General features: G+C 43.9%; 1 protein-coding gene across 2 annotated transcripts in view; it reads left to right on the forward strand.

The window, feature by feature from the left end:
* Nucleotides 1-25,371, forward strand: part of LOC139751238 (calcium-activated chloride channel regulator 1-like) — a 387,185-nt gene extending 361,814 nt beyond the window's left edge. Inside the window, exons 3-9 of one of the 2 annotated variants that reach the window (XM_071666474.1) lie at nt 15,602-15,723; nt 16,741-16,852; nt 17,065-17,880; nt 18,785-19,088; nt 19,290-19,861; nt 21,983-22,121; nt 22,412-25,371. In XM_071666474.1, coding sequence (XP_071522575.1) covers nt 15,602-15,723; nt 16,741-16,852; nt 17,065-17,880; nt 18,785-19,088; nt 19,290-19,861; nt 21,983-22,121; nt 22,412-23,136 — 2,790 coding nt within the window. In that variant the 3' untranslated portion in view covers nt 23,137-25,371. The remainder of the gene's footprint in view (nt 1-15,601; nt 15,724-16,740; nt 16,853-17,064; nt 17,881-18,784; nt 19,089-19,289; nt 19,862-21,982; nt 22,122-22,411) is intronic. The other variant, XM_071666482.1, reaches the window with a different exon arrangement.
* Nucleotides 25,372-27,717: the final 2,346 nt, after the last annotated feature.

A 27,717-nucleotide genomic window follows, 5' to 3' on the forward strand; every position in this document is an offset into this window, starting at 1 on the left:
ATGAGGATTGGCGGAATGCGTGCATAGTGCCATTGTACGGAGGCAAAGGGGATAAGAGTGAGTGCTCAAATTACAGAGGTATAAGTTTGTTGAGTATTCCTGGTAAATTGTATGGGAGGGTATTGATTGAGAGGGTGAAGGCATGTACAGAGCATTAGATTGGAGAGGAGCAGTGTGATTTCAGAAGTGGTAGAGGATGTGTGGATCAGGTGTTTGCTTTGAAGAATGTATGTGAGAAATACTTAGAAAAGCAAATGGATTTGTATGTAGCATTTATGGATCTGGAGAAGGCATATGATAGAGTTGATAGAGATGCTCTGTGGAAGGCATTAAGAATATATGGTGTGGGTGGCAAGTTGTTAGAAGCAGTGAAAAGTTTTTATCGAGGATGTAAGGCATGTGTACGTGTAGGAAGAGAAGAAGTGATTGGTTCTCAGTGAATGTAGGTTTGCGGTAGGGGTGTGTGATGTCTCCATGGTTGTTTAATTTGTTTATGGATGGGGTTGTTAGGGAGGTGAATGCAAGAGTTTCGGAAAGAGGGGCAAGAATGAAGTCTGTTGTGGATGAGAGAGCTTGGGAAGTGAGTCAGTTGTTGTTCGCTGATGATACAGCGCTGGTGGCTGATTCATGTGAGAAACTGCAGAAGCTGGTGACTGAATTTGGTAAAGTGTGTGAAAGAAGAAAGTTAAGAGTAAATGTGAATAAGAGCAAGGTTATTAGGTACAGTAGGGTTGAGGGTCAAGTCAATTGGGAGGTAAGTTTGAATGGAGAAAAACTGGAGGAAGTAAAGAGTTTTAGATATCTGGGAGTGGATCTGGCAGCGGATGGAACCATGGAAGCGGAAGTGAATCATAGGGTGGGGGAGGGGGCGAAAATCCTGGGAGCCTTGAAGAATGTGTGGAAGTCGAGAACATTATCTCGGAAAGCAAAAATGGGTATGTTTGAAGGAATAGTGGTTCCAACAATGTTGTATGGTTGCGAGGCGTGGGCTATGGATAGAGTTGTGCGCAGGAGGGTGGATGTGCTAGAAATGAGATGTTTGAGGACAATGTGTGGTATGAGGTGGTTTGATCGAGTAAGTAATGTAAGGGTAAGAGAGATGTGTGGAAATAAAAAGAGCGTGGTTGAGAGAGCAGAAGAGGGTGTTTTGAAATGGTTTGGGCACATGGAGAGAGTGAGTGAGGAAAGATTGACCAAGAGGATATATGTGTCGGAGGTGGAGGGAACGAGGAGAAGTGGGAGACCAAATTGGAGGTGGAAAGATGGAGTGAAAAAGATTTTGAGTGATCGGGGCCTGAACATGCAGGAGGGTGAAAGGAGGGCAAGGAATAGAGTGAATTGGATCGATGTGGTATACCGGGGTTGACGTGCTGTCAGTGGATTGAATCAGGGCATGTGAAGCGTCTGGGGTAAACCATGGAAAGCTGTGTGGGGCCTGGATGTGGAAAGGGAGCTGTGGTTTCGGGCATTATTGCATGACAGCTAGAGAATGAGTGTGAACGAATGAGGCCTTTGTTGTCTTTTCCTAGCGCTACCACGCACACATGAGGGGGGAGGGGGATGGTATTCCATGTGTGGCGAGTTGGCGATGGGAATGAATAAAGGCAGACAGTGTGAATTGTGTGCATGGGTATATATGTATGTGTCTGTGTGTGTATATATATGTGTACATTGAGATGTATAGGTATGTATATTTGCGTGTGTGGACGTGTGTGTATATACATGTGTATGGGGGTGGGTTGGGCCATTTCTTTCGTCTGTTTCCTTGCGCTACCTCGCAAACGCGGGAGACAGCGACAAAGCAAAAAAGATAAATAAATAAAAATATATATAAATATTTTTTTTTTTTTTTTTTTTTATACTTTGTCGCTGTCTCCCGCGTTTGCGAGGTAGCGCAAGGAAACAGACGAAAGAAATGGCCCAACCCCCCCCCCATACACATGTACATACACACATCCACACACGCAAATATACATACCTACACAGCTTTCCATGGTTTACCCCAGACGCTTCACATGCCTTGATTCAATCCACTGACAGCACGTCAACCCCTGTATACCACATCGCTCCAATTCACTCTATTCCTTGCCCTCCTTTCACCCTCCTGCATGTTCAGGCCCCGATCACACAAAATCTTTTTCACTCCATCTTTCCACCTCCAATTTGGTCTCCCTCTTCTCCTCGTTCCCTCCACCTCCGACACATATATCCTCTTGGTCAATCTTTCCTCACTCATTCTCTCCATGTGCCCAAACCATTTCAAAACACCCTCTTCTGCTCTCTCAACCACGCTCTTTTTATTTCCACACATCTCTCTTACCCTTACGTTACTTACTCGATCAAACCACCTCACACCACACATTGTCCTCAAACATCTCATTTCCAGCACATCCATCCTCCTGCGCACAACTCTATCCATAGCCCACGCCTCGCAACCATACAGCATTGTTGGAACCACTATTCCTTCAAACATACCCATTTTTGCTTTCCGAGATAATGTTCTCGACTTCCACACATTTTTCAAGGCTCCCAAAATTTTCGCCCCCTCCCCCACCCTATGATCCACTTCCGCTTCCATGGTTCCATCCGCTGACAGATCCACTCCCAGATATCTAAAACACTTCACTTCCTCCAGTTTTTCTCCATTCAAACTCACCTCCCAATTGACTTGACCCTCAACCCTACTGTACCTAATAACCTTGCTCTTATTCACATTTACTCTTAACTTTCTTCTTCCACACACTTTACCAAACTCAGTCACCAGCTTCTGCAGTTTCTCACATGAATCAGCCACCAGCGCTGTATCATCAGCGAACAACAACTGACTCACTACCCAAGCTCTCTCATCCCCAACAGACTTCATACTTGCCCCTCTTTCCAGGACTCTTGCATTTACCTCCCTAACAACCCCATCCATAAACAAATTAAACAACCATGGAGACATCACACACCCCTGCCGCAAACCTACATTCACTGAGAACCAATCACTTTCCTCTCTTCCTACACGTACACATGCCTTACATCCTCGATAAAAACTTTTCACTGCTTCTAACAACTTGCCTCCCACACCATATATTCTTAATACCTTCCACAGAGCATCTCTATCAACTCTATCATATGCCTTCTCCAGATCCATAAATGCTACATACAAATCCATTTGCTTTTCTAAGTATTTCTCACATACATTCTTCAAAGCAAACACCTGATCCACACATCCTCTACCACTTCTGAAACCGCACTGCTCTTCCCCAATCTGATGCTCTGTACATGCCTTCACCCTCTCAATCAATACCCTCCCATATAATTTACCAGGAATACTCAACAAACTTATACCTCTGTAATTTGAGCACTCACTCTTATCCCCTTTGCCTTTGTACAATGGCACTATGCACGCATTCCGCCAATCCTCAGGCACCTCACCATGAGTCATACATACATTAAATAACCTTACCAACCAGTCAACAATACAGTCACCCCTTTTTTAATAAATTCCACTGCAATACCATCCAAACCTGCTGCCTTGCCGGCTTTCATCTTCCGCAAAGCTTTTACTACCTCTTCTCTGTTTACCAAATCATTTTCCCTAACCCTCTCACTTTGCACACCACCTCGACCAAAACACCCTATATCTGCCACTCTGTCATCAGACACATTCAACAAACCTTCAAAATACTCATTCCATCTCCTTTCACATCCCCCCCTCCCCCCCCCCCCCCCCCCCCCCCCCCCCCCCCCCCCCCCCCCCCCCCCCCCCCCCCCCCCCCCCCCCCCCCCCCCCCCCCCCCCCCCCCCACCGACTACTTGTTATCACCTCCCCATTTACGCCCTTCACTGAAGTTCCAATTTGCTCCCTTGTCTTACGCACCCTATTTACCTCCTTCCAGAACATCTTTTTATTCTCCCTAAAATTTACTGATAGTCTCTCACCCCAACTCTCATTTGCCCTTTTTTTCACCTCTTGCACCTTTCTCTTGACCTCCTGTCTCTTTCTTTTATACTTCTCCCACTCAATTGCATTTTTTTCCCTGCAAAAATCGTCAAATGCCTCTCTCTTCTCTTTCACTAATACTCTTACTTCTTCATCCCACCACTCACTACCCTTTCTAAACAGCCCACCTCCCCACTCTTCTCATGCCACAAGCATCTTTTGCGCAATCCATCACTGATTCCCTAAATACATCCATTCCTCCCCCACTCCCCTTACTTCCATTGTTCTCCCTTTTTCCATTCTGTACACAGTCTCTCCTGATACTTCTTCACACAGGTCTCCTTCCCAAGCTCACTTACTCTCACCACCTTCTTCACCCCAACATTCACTCTTCTTTTCTGAAAACCATACTAATCTTCACCTTAGCCTCCACAAGATAATGATCAGACATCCCTCCAGTTGCACCTCTCAGCACATTGACATCCAAAAAGTCTTCTTCGCACGCACTGTACAATTAACACGTATCCAATAACGCTCTCTGGCCATCTCTCCTACTTACATAAGTATACTTATGTATATCTCGCTTTTTAAACCAGGTATTTCCCCAATCACCAGTCTTTTTTCAGCACATAAATCTACAAGCTCTTCACCATTTCCATTTACAACACTGAACACCCCATGCATACCAATTATTCCCTCAACTGCCACATTACTCACCTTTGCATTCAAATCACCCTCCTTTAACCCGGGTCCCGTGCATCAAAACCGCTAACACACTCATTTAGCTGCTCCCAAAACACTTGCCTCTCATGATCTTTCTTCTCATGCCCAGGTGCATATGCACCAATAATCACCACCTCTCTCCATCAACTTTCAATTTTACCCATATTAATCGAGAATTTACTTCTTACATTCTATCACATACTCCCACAACTCCTGTTTCAGGAGTATTGCTACTCCTTCCCTTGCTCTTGTCCTCTCACTAACCCCTGACTTCACTCCCCAGACATTTCCAAACCACTCTTCCCCTTTACCCTTGAGCTTCGTTTCACTCAGAGCAAAAACATCCAGGTTCCTTTCCTCAAAACATACTACCTATCTCTCCTTTTTTCACATCTTGGTTACATCCACACACATTTAGGCACCCATACTATTCGCCATTTCTCGCGATAGCGAGGTAGCGTTAAGAACAGAGGACTGGGCCTTTGAGGGAATATCCTCACCTGGCCCCCTTCTCTGTTCCTTCTCTTGGAAAATTAGAAAAAAAAAAAAAACGAGAGGGGAGGATTTCCAGCCCCCGCTCCCTTCCCTTTTAGTCGCCTTCTATATATATATATATATATTATATATATATATATATTATATATATATATATTATATATATTATATATATTATATATTATATATTATATATATATAATATATATATATATATATATATATGGGAACTTCAGTGAAAGGCGCTAATGGGGAGGTGATAACAAGTAGTGGTGATGTGAGAAGGAGGAGTGAGTATTTTGAAGGTATGTTGAATGTGTTTGATGATAGAGTGGCAGAGATAGGGTGTCTTGGTCGAGGTGGTGTGCAAAGTGACAGGGTTGGGGAAAATGATTTGGTAAACAGAGAAGAGGTAGTAAAAACTTTGCGGAAGATGAAAGTCGGCAAGGCAGCAGGTTTGGATGGTGATGCAGTGGAATTTATTAAAAAAGGGGGTGACTGTATTGTTGACTGGTTGGTAAGGTTATTTAATGTATGTATGACTCATGGTGAGGTGCCTGAGGATTGGCGGAATGCGTGCATAGTGCCATTGTACAGAGGCAAAGGGGATAAGAGTGAGTGCTCAAATTACAGAGGTATAAGTTTGTTGAGTATTCCTGGTAAATTATATGGGAGGGTATTGATTGAGAGGGTGAAGGCATGTACAGAGCATCAGATTGGGGAAGAGCAGTGTGGTTTCAGAAGTGGTAGAGGATGTGTGGATCAGGTGTTTGCTTTGAAGAATGTATGTGAGAAATACTTAGAAAAGCAAATGGATTTGTATGTAGCATTTATGGATCTGGAGAAGGCATATGATAGAGTTGATAGAGATGCTCTGTGGAAGGCATTAAGAATATATGGTGTGGGTGGCAAGTTGTTAGAAGCAGTGAAAAGTTTTTATCGAGGATGTAAGGCATGTGTACGTGTAGGAAGAGAAGAAGTGATTGGTTCTCAGTGAATGTAGGTTTGCGGTAGGGGTGTGTGATGTCTCCATGGTTGTTTAATTTGTTTATGGATGGGGTTGTTAGGGAGGTGAATGCAAGAGTTTCGGAAAGGAGGGGCAAGAATGAAGTCTGTTGTGGATGAGAGAGTTTGGGAAGTGAGTCAGTTGTTGTTCGCTGATGATACAGCGCTGGTGGCTGATTCATGTGAGAAACTGCAGAAGCTGGTGACTGAATTTGGTAAAGTGTGTGAAAGAAGAAAGTTAAGAGTAAATGTGAATAAGAGCAAGGTTATTAGGTACAGTAGGGTTGAGGGTCAAGTCAATTGGGAGGTAAGTTTGAATGGAGAAAAACTGGAGGAAGTAAAGAGTTTTAGATATCTGGGAGTGGATCTGGCAGCGGATGGAACCATGGAAGCGGAAGTGAATCATAGGGTGGGGGAGGGGGCGAAAATCCTGGGAGCCTTGAAGAATGTGTGGAAGTCGAGAACATTATCTCGGAAAGCAAAAATGGGTATGTTTGAAGGAATAGTGGTTCCAACAATGTTGTATGGTTGCGAGGCGTGGGCTATGGATAGAGTTGTGCGCAGGAGGGTGGATGTGCTAGAAATGAGATGTTTGAGGACAATGTGTGGTATGAGGTGGTTTGATCGAGTAGTAATGTAAGGGTAAGAGAGATGTGTGGAAATAAAAAGAGCGTGGTTGAGAGAGCAGAAGAGGGTGTTTTGAAATGGTTTGGGCACATGGAGAGAGTGAGTGAGGAAAGATTGACCAAGAGGATATATGTGTCGGAGGTGGATAATATAATATAATATATATATTTTTTTTTTTTTTTTTTTTTTTTTATACTTTGTCGCTGTTCCCGCGTTTGCGAGGTAGCGCAAGGAAACAGACGAAAGAAATGGCCCAACCCCCCCCATACACATGTACATACACACGTCCACACACGCAATATACATACCTACACAGCTTTCCATGGTTTACCCCAGACGCTTCACATGCCTTGATTCAATCCACTGACAGCACGTCAACCCCTGTATACCACATCGCTCCAATTCACTCTATTCCTTGCCCTCCTTTCACCCTCCTGCATGTTCAGGCCCCGATCACACAAAATCCTTTTCACTCCATCTTTCCACCTCCAATTTGGTCTCCCTCTTCTCCTCGTTCCCTCCACCTCCGACACATATATCCTCTTGGTCAATCTTTCCTCACTCATTCTCTCCATGTGCCCAAACCACTTCAAAACACCCTCTTCTGCTCTCTCAACCACGCTCTTTTTATTTCCACACATCCCTCTTACCCTTACGTTACTTACTCGATCAAACCACCTCACACCACACATTGTCCTCAAACATCTCATTTCCAGCACATCCATCCTCCTGCGCACAACTCTATCCATAGCCCACGCCTCGCAACCATACAACATTGTTGGAACCACTATTCCTTCAAACATACCCATTTTTGCTTTCCGGGATAATGTTCTCGACTTCCACACATTTTTCAAGGCTCCCAAAATTTTCGCCCCCTCCCCCACCCTATGATCCACTTCCGCTTCCATGGTTCCATCCGCTGACAGATCCACTCCCAGATATCTAAAACACTTCACTTCCTCCAGCCTCTCACCATTCAAACTCACCTCCCAATTGACTTGACCCTCAACCCTACTGTACCTAATAACCTTGCTCTTATTGACATTTACTCTTAACTTTCTTCTTCCACACACTTTACCAAACTCCGTCACCAGCTTCTGCAGTTTCTCACATGAATCCGCCACCAGCGCTGTATCATCAGCGAACAACAACTGACTCACTTCCCAAGCTCTCTCATCCCCAACAGACTTCATACTTGCCCCTCTTTCCAAAACTCTTGCATTTACCTCCCTAACAACCCCATCCATAAACAAATTAAACAACCATGGAGACATCACACACCCCTGCCGCAAACCTACATTCACTGAGAACCAATCACTTTCCTCTCTTCCTACACGTACACATGCCTTACATCCTCGATAAAAACTTTTCACTGCTTCTAACAACTTGCCTCCCACACCATATATTCTTAATACCTTCCACAGAGCATCTCTATCAACTCTATCATATGCCTTCTCCAGATCCATAAATGCTACATACAAATCCATTTGCTTTTCTAAGTATTTCTCACATACATTCTTCAAAGCAAACACCTGATCCACACATCCTCTACCACTTCTGAAACCACACTGCTCTTCCCCAATCTGATGCTCTGTACATGCCTTCACCCTCTCAATCAATACCCTCCCATATAATTTACCAGGAATACTCAACAAACTTATACCTCTGTAATTTGAGCACTCACTCTTATCCCCTTTGCCTTTGTACAATGGCACTATGCAAGCATTCCGCCAATCCTCAGGCACCTCACCATGAGTCATACATACATTAAATAACCTTACCAACCAGTCAACAATACAGTCACCCCCTTTTTTAATAAATTCCACTGCAATACCATCCAAACCTGCTGCCTTGCCGGCTTTCATCTTCCGCAAAGCTTTTACTACCTCTTCTCTGTTTACCAAATCATTTTCCCTAACCCTCTCACTTTGCACACCACCTCGACCCAAACACCCTATATCTGCCACTCTGTCATCAGACACATTCAACAAACCTTCAAAATACTCATTCCATCTCCTTCTCACATCACCACTACTTGTTATCACCTCCCCATTTACGCCCTTTACTGAAGTTCCCATTTGCTCCCTTGTCTTACGCACCCTATTTACCTCCTTCCAGAACATCTTTTTATTCTCCCTAAAATTTACTGATAGTCTCTCACCCCAACTCTCATTTGCCCTTTTTTTCACCTCTTGCACCTTTCTCTTGACCTCCTGTCTCTTTCTTTTATACTTCTCCCACTCAATTGCATTTTTTCCCTGCAAAAATCGTCCAAATGCCTCTCTCTTCTCTTTCACTAATACTCTTACTTCTTCATCCCACCACTCACTACCCTTTCTAAACAGCCCACCTCCCACTCTTCTCATGCCACAAGCATCTTTTGCGCAATCCATCACTGATTCCCTAAATACATCCCATTCCTCCCCCACTCCCCTTACTTCCATTGTTCTCACCTTTTTCCATTCTGTACACAGTCTCTCCTGATACTTCTTCACACAGGTCTCCTTCCCAAGCTCACTTACTCTCACCACCTTCTTCACCCCAACATTCACTCTTCTTTTCTGAAAACCCATACTAATCTTCACCTTAGCCTCCACAAGATAATGATCAGACATCCCTCCAGTTGCACCTCTCAGCACATTGACATCCAAAAGTCTCTCTTTCGCACGCCTGTCCATTAACACGTAATCCAATAACGCTCTCTGGCCATCTCTCCTACTTACATAAGTATACTTATGTATATCTCGCTTTTTAAACCAGGTATTCCCAATCACCAGTCTTTTTTCAGCACATAAATCTACAAGCTCTTCACCATTTCCATTTACAACACTGAACACCCCATGCATACCAATTATTCCCTCAACTGCCACATTACTCACCTTTGCATTCAAATCACCCATCACTATAACCCGGTCTCGTGCATCAAAACCGCTAACACACTCATTTAGCTGCTCCCAAAACACTTGCCTCTCATGATCTTTCTTCTCATGCCCAGGTGCATATGCACCAATAATCACCCACCTCTCTCCATCAACTTTCAATTTTACCCATATTAATCGAGAATTTACTTTCTTACATTCTATCACATACTCCCACAACTCCTGTTTCAGGAGTATTGCTACTCCTTCCCTTGCTCTTGTCCTCTCACTAACCCCTGACTTCACTCCCCAGACATTTCCAAACCACTCTTCCCCTTTACCCTTGAGCTTCGTTTCACTCAGAGCCAAAACATCCAGGTTCCTTTCCTCAAACATACTACCTATCTCTCCTTTTTTCACATCTTGGTTACATCCACACACATTTAGGCACCCCATACTATTTCGCCATTTCTCGCGATAGCGAGGTAGCGTTAAGAACAGAGGACTGGGCCTTTGAGGGAATATCCTCACCTGGCCCCCTTCTCTGTTCCTTCTCTTGGAAAATTAGAAAAAAAAAAAAAAACGAGAGGGGAGGATTTCCAGCCCCCGCTCCCTTCCCTTTTAGTCGCCTTCTATATATATATATATATATATATATATATATATATATATATATATATATATATATATATATATATATATATATATATATATATATATATATATATATATATATATATATATATATATATATATATGGGAACTTCAGTGAAAGGCGCTAATGGGGAGGTGATAACAAGTAGTGGTGATGTGAGAAGGAGGAGTGAGTATTTTGAAGGTATTTTGAATGTGTTTGATGATAGAGTGGCAGAGATAGGGTGTCTTGGTCGAAGTGGTGTGCAAAGTGACAGGGTTGGGGAAAATGATTTGGTAAACAGAGAAGAGGTAGTAAAAACTTTGCGGAAGATGAAAGTCGGCAAGGCAGCAGGTTTGGATGGTGATGCAGTGGAATTTATTAAAAAAGGGGGTGACTGTATTGTTGACTGGTTGGTAAGGTTATTTAATGTATGTATGACTCATGGTGAGGTGCATGAGGATTGGCGGAATGCGTGCATAGTGCCATTGTACGGAGGCAAAGGGGATAAGAGTGAGTGCTCAAATTACAGAGGTATAAGTTTGTTGAGTATTCCTGGTAAATTGTATGGGAGGGTATTGATTGAGAGGGTGAAGGCATGTACAGAGCATTAGATTGGAGAGGAGCAGTGTGATTTCAGAAGTGGTAGAGGATGTGTGGATCAGGTGTTTGCTTTGAAGAATGTATGTGAGAAATACTTAGAAAAGCAAATGGATTTGTATGTAGCATTTATGGATCTGGAGAAGGCATATGATAGAGTTGATAGAGATGCTCTGTGGAAGGCATTAAGAATATATGGTGTGGGTGGCAAGTTGTTAGAAGCAGTGAAAAGTTTTTATCGAGGATGTAAGGCATGTGTACGTGTAGGAAGAGAAGAAGTGATTGGTTCTCAGTGAATGTAGGTTTGCGGTAGGGGTGTGTGATGTCTCCATGGTTGTTTAATTTGTTTATGGATGGGGTTGTTAGGGAGGTGAATGCAAGAGTTTCGGAAAGAGGGGCAAGAATGAAGTCTGTTGTGGATGAGAGAGCTTGGGAAGTGAGTCAGTTGTTGTTCGCTGATGATACAGCGCTGGTGGCTGATTCATGTGAGAAACTGCAGAAGCTGGTGACTGAATTTGGTAAAGTGTGTGAAAGAAGAAAGTTAAGAGTAAATGTGAATAAGAGCAAGGTTATTAGGTACAGTAGGGTTGAGGGTCAAGTCAATTGGGAGGTAAGTTTGAATGGAGAAAAACTGGAGGAAGTAAAGAGTTTTAGATATCTGGGAGTGGATCTGGCAGCGGATGGAACCATGGAAGCGGAAGTGAATCATAGGGTGGGGGAGGGGGCGAAAATCCTGGGAGCCTTGAAGAATGTGTGGAAGTCGAGAACATTATCTCGGAAAGCAAAAATGGGTATGTTTGAAGGAATAGTGGTTCCAACAATGTTGTATGGTTGCGAGGCGTGGGCTATGGATAGAGTTGTGCGCAGGAGGGTGGATGTGCTAGAAATGAGATGTTTGAGGACAATGTGTGGTATGAGGTGGTTTGATCGAGTAAGTAATGTAAGGGTAAGAGAGATGTGTGGAAATAAAAAGAGCGTGGTTGAGAGAGCAGAAGAGGGTGTTTTGAAATGGTTTGGGCACATGGAGAGAGTGAGTGAGGAAAGATTGACCAAGAGGATATATGTGTCGGAGGTGGAGGGAACGAGGAGAAGTGGGAGACCAAATTGGAGGTGGAAAGATGGAGTGAAAAAGATTTTGAGTGATCGGGGCCTGAACATGCAGGAGGGTGAAAGGAGGGCAAGGAATAGAGTGAATTGGATCGATGTGGTATACCGGGGTTGACGTGCTGTCAGTGGATTGAATCAGGGCATGTGAAGCGTCTGGGGTAAACCATGGAAAGCTGTGTGGGGCCTGGATGTGGAAAGGGAGCTGTGGTTTCGGGCATTATTGCATGACAGCTAGAGAATGAGTGTGAACGAATGAGGCCTTTGTTGTCTTTTCCTAGCGCTACCACGCACACATGAGGGGGGAGGGGGATGGTATTCCATGTGTGGCGAGTTGGCGATGGGAATGAATAAAGGCAGACAGTGTGAATTGTGTGCATGGGTATATATGTATGTGTCTGTGTGTGTATATATATGTGTACATTGAGATGTATAGGTATGTATATTTGCGTGTGTGGACGTGTGTGTATATACATGTGTATGGGGGTGGGTTGGGCCATTTCTTTCGTCTGTTTCCTTGCGCTACCTCGCAAACGCGGGAGACAGCGACAAAGCAAAAAAGATAAATAAATAAAAATATATATAAATATTTTTTTTTTTTTTTTTTTTTATACTTTGTCGCTGTCTCCCGCGTTTGCGAGGTAGCGCAAGGAAACAGACGAAAGAAATGGCCCAACCCCCCCCCATACACATGTACATACACACATCCACACACGCAAATATACATACCTACACAGCTTTCCATGGTTTACCCCAGACGCTTCACATGCCTTGCTTCAATCCACTGACAGCACGTCAACCCCTGTATACCACATCGACTCCAATTCACTCTATTCCTTGCCCTCCTTTCATCCTCCTGCATGTTCAGGCCCCGATCACACAAAATCTTTTTCACTCCATCTTTCCACCTCCAATTTGGTCTCCCTCTTCTCCTCGTTCCCTCCACCTCCGACACATATATCTTCTTGGTCAATCTTCCTCACTCATTCTCTCCATGTGCCCAAACCATTTCAAAACACCCTCTTCTGCTCTCTCAACCACGCTCTTTTTATTTCCACACATCTCTCTTACCCTTACGTTACTTACTCGATCAAACCACCTCACACCACACATTGTCCTCAAACATCTCATTTCCAGCACATCCATCCTCCTGCGCACATCTCTATCCATAGCCCACGCCTCGCAACCATACAACATTGTTGGAACCACTATTCCTTCAAACATACCCATTTTTGCTTTCGAGATAATGTTCTCGACTTCCACACATTTTTCAAGGCTCCCAAAATTTTCGCCCCCTCCCCCACCCTATGATCCACTTCCGCTTCCATGGTTCCATCCGCTGACAGATCCACTCCCAGATATCTAAAACACTTCACTTCCTCCAGTTTTTCTCCATTCAAACTCACCTCCCAATTGACTTGACCCTCAACCCTACTGTACCTAATAACCTTGCTCTTATTCACATTTACTCTCAACTTTCTTCTTCCACACACTTTACCAAACTCAGTCACCAGCTTCTGCAGTTTCTCACATGAATCAGCCACCAGCGCTGTATCATCAGCGAACAACAACTGACTCACTTCCCAAGCTCTCTCATCCCCAACAGACTTCATACTTGCCCCTCTTTCCAGGACTCTTGCATTTACCTCCCTAACAACCCCATCCATAAACAAATTAAACAACCATGGAGACATCACACACCCCTGCCGCAAACCTACATTCACTGAGAACCAATCACTTTCCTCTCTTCCTACACGTACACATGCCTTACATCCTCGATAAAAACTTTTCACTGCTTCTAACAACTTGCCTCCCACACCATATATTCTTAATACCTTCCACAGAGCATCTCTATCAACTCTATCATATGCCTTCTCCAGATCCATAAATGCTACATACAAATCCATTTGCTTTTCTAAGTATTTCTCACATACATTCTTCAAAGCAAACACCTGATCCACACATCCTCTACCACTTCTGAAACCGCACTGCTCTTCCCCAATCTGATGCTCTGTACATGCCTTCACCCTCTCAATCAATACCCTCCCATATAATTTACCAGGAATACTCAACAAACTTATACCTCTGTAATTTGAGCACTCACTCTTATCCCCTTTGCCTTTGTACAATGGCACTATGCACGCATTCCGCCAATCCTCAGGCACCTCACCATGAGTCATACATACATTAAATAACCTTACCAACCAGTCAACAATACAGTCACCCCCTTTCTTAATAAATTCCACTGCAATACCATCCAATCCTGCTGCCTTGCCGGCTTTCATCTTCCGCAAAGCTTTTACTACCTCTTCTCTGTTTACCAAATCATTTTCCCTAACCCTCTCACTTTGCACACCACCTCGACCAAAACACCCTATATCTGCCACTCTGTCATCAGACACATTCAACAAACCTTCAAAATACTCATTCCATCTCCTTCTCACATCACCACTACTTGTTATCACCTCCCCATTTACGCCCTTCACTGAAGTTCCAATTTGCTCCCTTGTCTTACGCACTTTATTTACCTCCTTCCAGAACATCTTTTTATTCTCCCTAAAATTTACTGATAGTCTCTCACCCCAACTCTCATTTGCCCTTTTTATATATATATATATATATATATATATATATATATATATATATATATATATATATATATATATATATATATATATATATATATATATATATATATATATATATATATATATATATGTATATATATATATATATATATATATATATATATATATATATATATATATATATATATATATATATATATATATATATATATATATATATATATATATATATATATATATATAGAAGGGGGCCAGGTGAGGACATTCCCTCAAAGGCCCTGTCCTCTGTTCTTAACGCTACCTCGCTATCGCGGGAAATAGCGAATAGTATGAAAGAAAGAAAGAATATATATATATATATATATATATATATATATATATATATATATATATCTGTCATACAGAAATAGTTCAAGGACTAAACAGATATTAGTGGCTCAGCAGGACTGGCGTACGTATGGCGTTGGGGATGAAACCAAAGAAAATTGAATATGTTTTGCGCTCTCCATATCGGCCAGCAGGATAGCCCGTCTACCCCCAGGGAACTGTGCACTGCATCCCTTGTATCAACTTTGGGGCTGGGAGCTTTGGAATTTCAAAGTAACTTCAGCAAAAGGTGGATGACTGAATGTATGAATTCCACCCGAAGGGAATAGGAACGGAGTTAGATAGATAGATTTATTTTTGGGGAAAGTCAATGGTTTTCCTTGAGTAATTTCGTCTATCTACGTACAGACCTGGACAGACAGTCCCCAGAATCCTTCACTTTGTACGAGCGTCCCACAGGAAACCTATTTTGTCGTCAATAGTTTTATAGAAGCATAGAACGAGTATATGCTTCGTGTTCTCTGTAACTCTCATTTAGCTGTCATTCATTTTCATCATCTCTACATGCCTGTTGTTCCGGGAGTGTTGTATTAGTTAGTCTTCTGCTGTATTCCTGATGGTGAGTATTTACGCCTGTATCGTAGAAACTGGCTTTCTGTAGCGATAAGCTTGTAGATGTGTGGCTGTAGCTGATGGTGACTGTGTCCCTCAGGTTCGACTGTTCTGTAATGACAAGACCCACAACCGTGTGGCGCCCAACAAACATAACTCGCTGTGTGGAGGACGTTCTGCCTGGGAGATCATCCAGCAGACTGCAGACTTCGCCGGCGGGAGGTGAGTACTGCCGACCAGAGGAAGGTGGGAAGGGTGGTGGTGGGGGCCTCCATGGAGGGGTCAGATACGGAAGGGAGGGATGCTTGCCCAGGGAGGTTAAATGAAGTTACAGGGAAATTACTGTAATATCTAGGAAGGAGTTTTAGACGCTGCCTCACTGGATATCAAATAGCAGTGTTAGGGAGAAGATGAGCTGGACAATTTCAAGGGAGGATGTAGATCAACTACCAGGGTCATTATCGCTGTCAAACATCAAGCCACATTTTGCAACCGAAAAATCTTGAACTCCTTCCCCAGGTGTTATCCTTCCCCAGGTGTTATCCTTCCCCAGGTGTTATCCTTCCCCAGGTGTTATCCTTCCCCAGGTGTTATCCTTCCCCAGGTGTTATCCTTCCCCAGGTGTTAGGGATAATTCTAAGACCACATCCACTCACTACACATGTGGTCTGACGCAGGAAGAATGCTACTGGTGATTTTCGTGACGGTAGTGAAGAGTCATATGTAAGTCAGGATACGGCTGAAACTTGATAAGATATGAAGAGAGCATTTGTTTTATGCAGTAGTAAGGTGTTACAGACAAAATACAGTACGAATTCACAATTTATGTAAGCCTGTATCTAATGAATAAATTGCATATATTATGTTCTTCCAGTAACATGTCAGTATCACGGAGCAGCATAATTCATAGCATAACCTGTTTATAAAAGATTTTATGCATCCACACATTTTATAAAAATGCATCGTCAATTTGCACATGAATATTTCACTAAAGTTGCTTCCCTCTGCGACTACAATGTAGACACTAACTCATCCTTTAATAAAAACAAATCATACGGACATAAATTGTCATAGGTCGATGTCTTCATAGGAAATACACACATGACAATTTTTGACAATTTTCCCCCGGGTGATGATGTTAGAGGACTGAACTGCCCAGGATAATTGTCTAAGGCACAAAGAAGATTTGTTTTCTGAATATTCAAGTTGTGATTTATATTTTCTGGTTATCTCCCACAGGAACTCTGCCAGTAATGGCAGTCGAGGCCTGGAGCCCATCCTGAGGTTCGTACAACAGGCGAGCCCCCGGTATGTCTTCGTCATCGAGGACACCGCCACCATGAACCTACAGGTCAGTAGCTGTCTCCTTTGACACCCGCGAACGGCTGCCTGCTTTGCATATCCTTTAATCAGGAACTGCATTCGGTTGTACGTAGTTATTGTACACGAATTAAAGGTAGTTATAGTTTGATGTCAGTCTGTATAGTCAAGTCTTGCTACGTTCCATAGCTGATAAGTGTTTTGTCTTACATTGTATTAAAGGTTAGGTTTTATCCCTGACAGCGACGCTGGGAATTTCTACGAAAGGCGATGCGTCGAGTGGTAGTGTACGATGTTCCTGACGGTGCTCACGTCGGTGTGGTGATCTTCAACTCGGTCGCGCGGACCGTGGCGCCTCTCTCCTACATCGAGAGCGAGGACTCAGATATGAGGCAACGCGTCGGATCTTCCTTGCCCCGCAACCCCTCGCCTGTGCCTGAGAGTCACAAGTGCATCTTGTGTGGACTGCAGGAGGCGGGTAGGGTGCTTGATTACGGTAAGAAGGCTAACGGTGCCACCCTCATCTTAATCACCACCGGATCAAGTCCAACTCCACAACGGGAGATAGACGAGATAATCAGCCTGGCAGAGCAGTGGCACTTGAAGATCGAAGTCGTATTGTACCCACTGACGGAACGCAGGGGAGCCGCCGCTACATCACACGGCCTCGAGTCTGTGGTGGAGGCGACACGAGGCTCCATCTTCACCGTTATGGACGAAGGTGTTGGTAACGATTCGAAAGTGAAGATGATGATGGCGCTGATGGACGCTCTCATGGCGGCTGTGCAGCAGAACGCGCCCTCCTCGGCCCCAGGATCCCCTGTTCTGGTTCACAGTGCCGCCTACCCGGGAGGCATAGCATCGATGTCAGCTGGAGCCTTTGCCCTGGACGACTCACTAGGCCCAAACGCTCGTTTCTCTGTCTACTACTACGATCTGAACCATGTAGGCAACGCTATCCAGCTCACAGCCCCGAACGGGGATAAGATCGCCTCCGTCAACGTGCAGGAAGAGGACGGCGATGTGAACATGATCTTCGTGAGTCTGGAGAAGGCGGAGGTGAGTCACATGGTACGTGTGAATTCATAGTTTCGGTGTGAGTTTAGGTTTCGCAGATGAAGTGTGCTCGTGAATTTGACTTCATCATAATGCTGTGAATTCTTAAATATTAGGCATCAAGTTAAAACAAAATTTCTTTAAAGGTTCGGTCATAAAGTTCTTACATGCAGAATAAGAAAGATACTGTGATACATACATATTCTTAGGAGAGTGAGTGGTTCCAAGTGAAGGTCGGTCTGCGGCAGAAGTGTGTAATGTCACCATGGTTGTTCAATTTGTTTATGGATGAAGTGGGAAAGGAGGTAAGTACACGAGCCTTGGAGAGAAGGGCGAGTAGGCAGTCTGTAAAGCATGAAAGGGCCTTGGAAGTGAGTCAGTTGTTGTTTGCTGATGATACAGCACTGGTGGCTGATTCCAGTGAGAAACTGTAGAAGTTGGTGACTGAGTTTGGAAGCCTGTTTGAAAGGAGGAAGTTGATAGTAAATGTGAATATAAGCAAGGTCATTTGGTTCAGCAGGTTAAGGAGAGGTTAGTTGGGGTGTGAGTTTGAATGGAAAAACTTGGAGGAAGAGAAAGCAGTCGGGTCCCCTAATAACCAGGGTGGTGATATGCGTGCACGGGATAGAGTAAATTGTAACGATGTGGTACACTAGAGTCGATGTGCCATCACTGGAGTGAAGCGTCTTGGGTAGATCATGGAAGGGTCGCCTTTGGTTCCTGGTTGTGGATAGGGAGCAGTGATGTCAGTGCATTACACATGACAGTTAAAGAATGGATGTGAATGGATGCGGTCTCTCTTCGTCTGTTCCTGGCGGTACCCTGATAACGCGGGAAATGGCGATCAAGTATGGAAACATATTTTTGAGCTTTTATATTTGACTCTCCGTATTTGGTGTCCCGGCAGCGAGGCCTGTGGACGTACAGTGTGGAGAACCGAGCCGACTCCCACCAGGGCCTGTACGTGCAGGTGACGGCCAAGCGAAACTCATCACAAGGTGTGCAGGTGAGGCTCTGGACCAGCTCTGGCTCTCGACCCATCAACTCCTCTGACCCATCCTCTCCCGTGGTGATCTACGTTGAGGTGAAGGCTGGCGTGGCGCCCATCATGGACGCCAGGGTGGTGGCCACACTCCAGAGACTCGGCACCAACGCTACCGGAAGCAACTACCCGCCTATCTTCCTCGACCTGTGGGACAATGGCATCGGCGGTGAGGAACCAGCTCTTTTCACCTTAGTCTGTCTGTCTGTCTCTCTCTCCCTCTCTCTCTCTCTCTCTCTCTCTCTCTCTCTCTCTTCTCTCTCTCTCTCTCTCAGATAAGGTATTGAGAATAAGGGTTGAGAGGTGGGGGTGATTACAATCGTAAAATTATCCTGGATGACTTAACTAATTTCTCCTCTTGTGCCGCCAGACCCGGACATAACAAAAGGCGACGGTGTGTACTCCCGGTACCTCCCGCCGCTGCCTGGGAACCCCGGCCGCTACCTGCTGAGCGCCGATGTCGACTACAACAGCGGTCTGGCTGTGGTGGCCAAGGGGCCCCCGACGCGCCACCACAAGAGCCCATCCTCACATCTGCCGCACTATTATCAACACAGCTACGACAGCTGGAACACCGATCAGACGTGCTGCGGGTACGCCCTGCCTCACGTGCACACCCGCCGTGCCCCACCATTCTTACGGCACGTTACCTGGGGCGTCTTGGAAGTGATGTCTCCGACGCCCTTCCGAGATACCGCTCCTCCCTCGCGCATCCTGGATCTCCGGGTGGAAGTCAACGACACAGTGCACGAGATCACTCTCCGCTGGACGGCCCCGGGCGATGACTGGGACGTCGACCGAGCCGACCACTACGAAGCAGTAGTGGCGCCCTTCTGGAAGGAGGCTAGAGCCTTCCAGGGCGACCGTCTGACGGGCCTACCCCAGCCCCTCCCGGCTGGAACACTTCACACCACTAACCTCCACTTTATCAGATACGAGGAGGTTAGTTCACTCTGTTTTGGTCCGTCCAATGTTGCTCCACAGAGTTTGTCCACTTAGTGTTAGTTAACTTGATGCTAATTTACCCACTCAGTGTTAGTTCACTTAGTTTACCCACTCAGTGTTAGTTCACGTAGCGCTATTCTATCCAGTCAGTGTTAGTTCACTAGTGCTAGCTTACCCAGACAGTGCTAGTTCACTTAGTTTACCCATTCAGTGTTAGTTCACTTAGTGCTAGTTTATCCAGTCAGTGTTAGTTCACTAGTGCTAGTTTACCCACACAGTGTTAGTTCACTTAGTTTACTCACTCACGTATCATCATTGAATTATGATATCTTGTAATGCAGCCCATTGTCAATATCATTACTATGAGAAAGACAACAGACCCCAAGCATGTTCTATGTGGCACTCGGCTTGACACATCAGACCTTTCTAAGGCTTGACCATTAATTACAACTTTCTGTTTACGGCCAGTCAACAACTGAGGGACAACCCCATCAATGCCATGTGAGATAATTTTGCTCGTAATCTTTGATGCGAAACTTTATCGATTGCTTTTTGAAAATCTAGATAGATGAACATCAACTGTTGTACTTTCGTCATCCATGCTGATTATATCATAAAAGAAATCAAAGAGATTTGCCAGACATGACCGATCTCGTTAAAAGTGGTTGTCTTAGAATTATCCTGAACACCTGAAGAACTTACGTTAACGGCGTTAGCGACCCTCTCAGTTGATAGGCCTAAAGCCCAAACAACCAACCGACAACAGACACTTTTCATTTTCCCGCTCCACAACCTTGATTTCGTATTAGAAATAGACCGTCTACTACGCATTGTCACGTATGTTCCTTCTACTGCTTGGAAGGTTTACTCAAGCTTTTCCAAGGTAGGCTCATGTCAGTTTCATTGAACATATAATCCCAGGTTTGCCTGTCAAGTGTAATGCGAAGATCATAAAAATTTGCGGTTAGAATTAGGTATTTTTTCGCTGTTGTCAAAAAAACCTCAAAAGTAGCTTTTCGGCGATCATTTGTACCAAACTCTTCTCCAACTTCAGCATTATCAACAAGATCCACGTGTGTATTTAGGACTATATCTAATATATTCTCGTCATGAGTAGGTTTCTCGACTAACTGGATTAAGTCAATATCAAGTAAATTCAGGTAAAGTCCTCGACCGGAGCTACTAGAAATGGATTCTTTCCATTAATGCTAGTTTTCACTCAATTAGAGTTAGTCTATTCGCGCTAACCTACTTAAATTCCACTCGGTTACTCCACTCATTTATCCTCCGTGTTACTCGGAGATACTCCACTCAGTTTTACTCCACTTAGAGCTATTGCACTTGTCGTTACTCCACTTAGAATTATGATACATCCTGCTGAATGTCACAATTGGATTAAACTAGAATGCTTAGAACAGCATTCCAAATTTACTTTCACTCATGGTTTTTCCTGTGCGATCAGCAGGTACTGCAAAGCTACTTTTGCCACCTGATTTTCCACCATATCTACACCAGTATCTATATTATTTTGATTACTATTTTGTATAAACACATGATGAAAAAGACTAGATTCTGATTTCCACATCACTCTAAGTATTTCTTCAGCTGACCATAAGACAAGACAATCTTATAAAAATTATCTTGAGTGTTCCAGGAGCAATAGTTCAAAATGATGTCTCAGTCTATGTCCCACTGAAATACTCTGGTTAGCTTGAAACTTAAACTTGTGAATAAATGTTCTGATCTTTTGAAAGTCTGGCTGGCTCTGAAGCTGAAAGTCTGGCTGGCTCTGAAGCTGAAGCTATAAGCTCACCCCCCTACCTAGGAGGTAGCTCTAAAACTAGAGATGAAGGCTAGAGCTCTCGCACAAGTGAACTGGATGGCGTTTGATGAATGTGGTAGCCTCAGTACAATCATGAAAAAGGAATATATATATATATATATATATATATATATATATATATATATATATATATATATATATATATATATATAAATATATAATATATATATATATATATATATATATATATATATATATATATAGAGAGAGAGAGAGAGAGAGAGAGATGTCTTGGGATGTATATCATAATAACAATGACTTCCTGGGTGTCACAGCTGTGGTACGTGACTGTGCGGGCAGTGGACGAGGCTGGTAACATTGGAGGTGTTGGTAACATCGCCCCTCTGTGGGTTCCCCGGCCACCCACAACCTACGAGATCACCACCAGGACCCAGCCTGCCCTCACTACCTCAGGTACGTCATTCACCGCAGCCTTCCCTCATAACGGAGCCGCAGGTAAACAAGAGCTTATTCCTCCGAAGCTGTTTGGATAGAGGTAGTACACATGGATGTGTTATCCACTGATGATAATGATAATGATGATGATAAACGGTTTATCTAATCAACTGCAGCCAAAGGTTGCAGTCTTATGTATATACTGTCTCAAAGTGTGTGTATTTAAGCTAATTCTTCACTAATATATACTGATGTTCGCATCAGTCTTATCCATGAGTTCCCCATGTGACACTTCTGTCTTGTTCCAGGGAACTACACGATGCCCTCCGAGCTGGGGTCTGGCCGGCCTGTAGGCATGACGGAGCTGCAGCTGGAGGACGTGGCCGTCATCCTTGGCAGTATCGGAGGTTTCCTAGTGGTGGTGGCCGTGCTGGTCTCCTACTGCTACTGCCACACCACCAAACGGCGGAAGCAACAGCGTGAGAAGGATGCGGAGGCGGTGCAGGGAGGCGGGGTCGGCGGCAGCGTCATGGTTAAGTCGGGGTCAGTATGTGGCGAGGATGGCGGGGGTAGCCACGAGTCCCTGGACAGTGTGGTGAAGGAAACCCAGGAGACAGCACGGGACGGCCGCCCTCTCTCCCCAGTCCAGTCCTGGGGCGCGACGACTCTTCTACAGGAACACGAACGCCGACTGTCGGTTCACAGTGGGGCTGCTGAGGATGGTGTGGTGGCCTACCAGGTGGACGGCGGCGCTCCTCTCCACGCGCCCTTCCCGGACGTTACGGTGACCGACTACCGACCAGTGTCCGGCAGCGGCGGTGACCCCCCTGTGTACGTGCCCTGCCCGCACGAGGAGGCCCCCTGTCACTGTGCCGTCCCGGGACCTGACTACACAAGCTACGCCGCCGCCTGGGACGAACCACTAACAGGTCACCTCCTCTCCCGTGCCCGCACCGCCGCCCCAACACCTGCACCCCACCAGCCGCACCTTCCACAGGCTGACCGCAAGCGTCGTAACGTAACCCAGGTCTAATATGCCCCGAGTGTAAGGAATTCCAGGTATCGCTTAGGTACCACGAGGCTCAGGTGTGAGGTGCTCCTTGCTCAATTTAGCCCTTACTGTTAAAGGTCTTCGTGCCCTGATGAGACGAGAGGTGTTGCAGTCAGTGTGCGAAGTCGTTCGCAGAATTCTTCCAAGTGTGGAAATATACTGATCGTCGGTGTGTGTACTTTGGTGCGAAACTGTGTGCAGTATTAGCAAGTGTGCAGTGAGGCTACTAAGATAAATAATCTGTTCATGCCTGGCTCTCTAAAGGAATACATCCAGGCAGCAGACATGTGTCGAAACTCTATCAAACTCCCCTAAAGTATTCTATAGATGTTTAAGCTAAACAGACATGATAGTTTAAGACGGTCTCTATGAAACGTCAGACCAGTCATTCTGCATCAGCAAGGAGCACTGAATGGCTCTGACAGAAGACATCATAAATGAAGATACATATGAAGTGAGATATATTTTACTTCAGTTGCTCTTGCTGTTAATGGGGGCTGTTGACTTTGTAAAGTATTTCAGTTTATGAAATGATCTCACTTGCATTAAATATATAATCGTTATTTCAGCTTTTTGGTTGAATGTCGAGTGACTGAAATGCTGCAGTTCTGGATGAGCTGTCAGGAACGAATGCGAGGGACCAAAATATTCTGTACTCTGCAGTGTTTTGAGAACTTTATATATCCTGTTTTTATGATGATTTGAAGAACGCATATCATGTAATATACACCGGGCTAATTCTCAAAACATGTATAGGTTTAATGTTTTATGTGATATGTGTAAATAAATAGATGTGATTAGCTTTCTTAAATGTGTATTTCTATAACATTCTTCTTTTTTAATTTTCCTCACTCTATCCCTCCCACTCTTTGTGTGTTGCTCTCTCTTACTCGGTATCTTCCTCTCTCTTTTCTCCCTGAAAACTTTTGACTTTACGATACATGATGGAAAGTATATACTTCTGTCTGACCTCCTGAAAGAGTCCTCCTCTCCTCTATCTTGTTCTGAGACTTGATCTTTCCTTCTTTGCCCTGTCCATCTTCCTATATCTAAACCTAAGCCTCTTTCTCTTGTTCTATACCTATTCCTTGATCTAATCCTTCCTTTGAACCCCTATCCTCTTCTCCTATCCCTTAACCCGAGCTTCCCCTTTCATCCTATCCACACAACTAAGCTTCTTCCTCTTTTGCGTCTCTTGTCCCAAGGCCTTTACGACATCCTCTTGCCCTTCTCATACCTCGAATCTGAACCTCTTCTTTCCTCCATCTTGCTCTTCTCATACTTCGAATCTGAACCTCTTCTTTTCTCCATCTTGCCCTTCTCATACCTCGAATCTGAACCTCTTCTTTCCTCCATCTTGCCCCTCTATATCAACACTGGAACCTCCCTGTCTTGTTCTCCTCATGTTCCTTAGCCTTTACCTCTCTCCTGCCCCAGAATCTGATCTGCCTACCAATCCCCAGGCCTGACGTTTTTGTACACTAGAGCTATCATATGAAGAGACTATTGTATTTACACTTTTCCTGACAAAACCGTCGAGGCATGAACAGGGTGTATCGCTTTTTATGTTGTAAGTGCTTTGTGATACTCATGTGAACTGAAACCAGCAGAATTAGTACATAGGCTTAGGCTGGGATTATTACGTGTTTTATAAGGCTAAGAAAGAGTACGTGGACGGTTTTAAGGCTGAGGGGTAATGATGAAGTGGCACTACTCCAGAAAAAAAGATGATATTTTTCCCGAGTAGACTTACCCCAGTGAGTGTTTCCCTGCACGGACAAAGAATACATGAAACGCAAGAGGCAGGGACGAACTGGTTTCAGAGATGTATTGCACTAACTGGGACCAGACAGTTAGTAATTCTAGCCTTCACGTTGAACCAGTCACTTCCTTGTGAGGAAGCAGCACGGCACCGTTTAAACTGCATCATTATCCTTATCATTTTCAGAATACATTAGGAGCTAAGACGTCTAACTAGCACTGATGCCCCCCCCCCCTGCCCCCATCACTACTTCAGTGTGTCTGTGTTAGGCAATTTGTTTCTCTGTTTATCGTAATTTCTATGCGAGTATGAATTGCCAGGCTTGTGTTCCAATGAGGCATTATGATATTTTCTTACTGTGAGACGTAGGGGAGTTAAAACTGTCATAAACATGAACGTTGTACGGTGTTTTGCACTAGTCATTAAAGATTGCCAAGTGAATGTATACCATAAAAGTCTTTTTTCATTACCCTTAGATCGCCATTCATTGTGTTTTTCAAAATTATTTACCATAAGCAGAATGTATTGTGATGTCCTATACGTCTAGCCGAATATAAATGGTATCTTTTTTCAGTGATATACGTAATGAGAAGTAAATGACACACAGTGATATTCTTATGAAGACCATTTACATAAAGTGTTATGAATGGAAATCATTAAGACCTTATGGAGTCGAGTGCTGAAAAAAGACAGGTGACTGGGGATACCTGGTTTAAAAAGAGAGACATACACATGTATACATATGTGAATAGGAGAAATGGTCAGCGGACATAATTAGATTACGTATTGATTGATAGGAGTGGAAAAGAGAGACCTTTGGATTTCAATGTGCTGAGAGGGGCAGTTAGTGCAGAATTTCACGGCATTGGCTTATGGTGATATCATAATTGCTTGTCATTTGTAAACATAAGGTATCCTTGCTTTACCTTTAGTTCTATTCACGATTATTACGATGGTGACTATAGTAATAATGATGATTGTCTATCATATTAACACTATCATCATGATCACTATTTTCACATTTATCATTTCTGTGATCACCATAATTATATTCCAAAAATAAAATGCTAAGTATAATCATCATTGTCATTAACATGACTGTATTCATCGGAGTCAAACATATCTTTTTTTATGTTTGGTTTTGTCACCTTCCTAACGCATTTTCTATATTGTTTGTCACAGATATTGCCATTGTATGATTTTTTTTCGTTTTGCTGTAATGAGTCCTCGTTAAAGCTTTACTGAATACAGCACCGAATCTACATACGGAGAGAATGAGTGAGGAAAGGTTGACAAAGAGAATATATTTCAGAGGTGGAGAGAACAAGAGAAGCGGGAGACCAAATAGCGTTGGGAAGGATGGAGTGAAAAAGATTTTGAGCGATCGGGTCCTGAACATGCAGGAGGATGAGAGGCGTGCAAGGAATAGAGTAAATTGGAACGAAGTGATATACCGGAGTCGACGTGCTGTCAATGGACTGAACCAAGTCATGTGAAACGTCTGGGGTAAACCATGGAACGGTCTGTGGGTGTGTTTTCCGTGCATTACACATGACAGCTAGAGAGACTAAGTGTGAACGAATGTGGCCTGTTTTTTGTCTCTTTTCGTGGCACTACCTCGTTGACGTAGGGGATTGCGATGCTGTTTCCTGTGGGGCGAGGTGGCACCGAAAATCGATGAAGGCAAGCAAGTATGAATATGTATATGCGTATATTTGTATGAATCTCTGTGTGTATGTATATGTGTATATTTTGATATGTATATATGTATGTATGAATATTCATGTGTATGTGCGTTTATGTATATATATATATATATATATATATATATATATATATATATATATATATATATATATATATATATATATATATAAGTGTGTATGAGTTGATGGGTCGTTCTTCGTCTGTTTCCTGGCGCTACGTCGCTGACGCGAGAAACGGTGATCAAATATAATATAATACAATAAATAAGATATAAATACATAATATATGAAGGTCAAATCGCTATTCAGCAGGAGTTAAGACCATTTTATTCAATATGTAATTTTTCCATACACGCGCTACTACAAGTTTCACGGAGACAATCTACTTTATCAGGTGCAAACAGTTCATAAAGTTATTTAAAGCCCAACAACACCACAAAAATCCCGTCTCTCCTGTGGCACTCTCGGCTGCACACTCTGTGTAGTATATGTCAGACAACCAGAGATCGGAGACGATCCACCATCTGGGTTTAGGAAGTCAGCGACAATGGCGCGGTGAACCATTCCTCTAGTCGCCATCACATCATCCTCCCTGCTCAGACCCGGTTGTTCTACCTCAGGCAACACTTAGGTGGCTGGAGCTCCACCGCTGACCAAGTAAGTTCTTCCTTCTGGATACCAGGGGTGTTGGTGATGACGAAGGAGTGTTACTAAAGTGTTGCTGAGTTTGTCACGTTCTTCCCCTTGGTACAGAGTGTTGTTTTCTCTCTTTACCTACACGTAGGTTTCTGCTGTTCATCTCACAAACACACACTCCCTCCAAAACATACAACCCATACAACTCCTTACTCTGTACATTTGATTTTCCTTTTATGGGTCTCCGGTGCCGAGTCGAAGCGGCGTAACCTTTAAGGAAAGCTGAACGGTTCCCATGGGTACCCTTCGACCTGGGACCGACCTTACTTCTTCAGACACTGCTCATTGCCCTTGGTCTTCTTCCTTCCATTTCTGCAACATTCATGGGGTCGCTGCCAACCTCCCCTGTGTAGAACACCTCATTCTTCCTCTGATCTTCTCTCTGAAAACCAACTGTCC

Source organism: Panulirus ornatus, chromosome 1 (assembly GCF_036320965.1).
Source record: "Panulirus ornatus isolate Po-2019 chromosome 1, ASM3632096v1, whole genome shotgun sequence".
NCBI classification, from domain to species: Eukaryota; Metazoa; Arthropoda; class Malacostraca; order Decapoda; family Palinuridae; genus Panulirus; species Panulirus ornatus.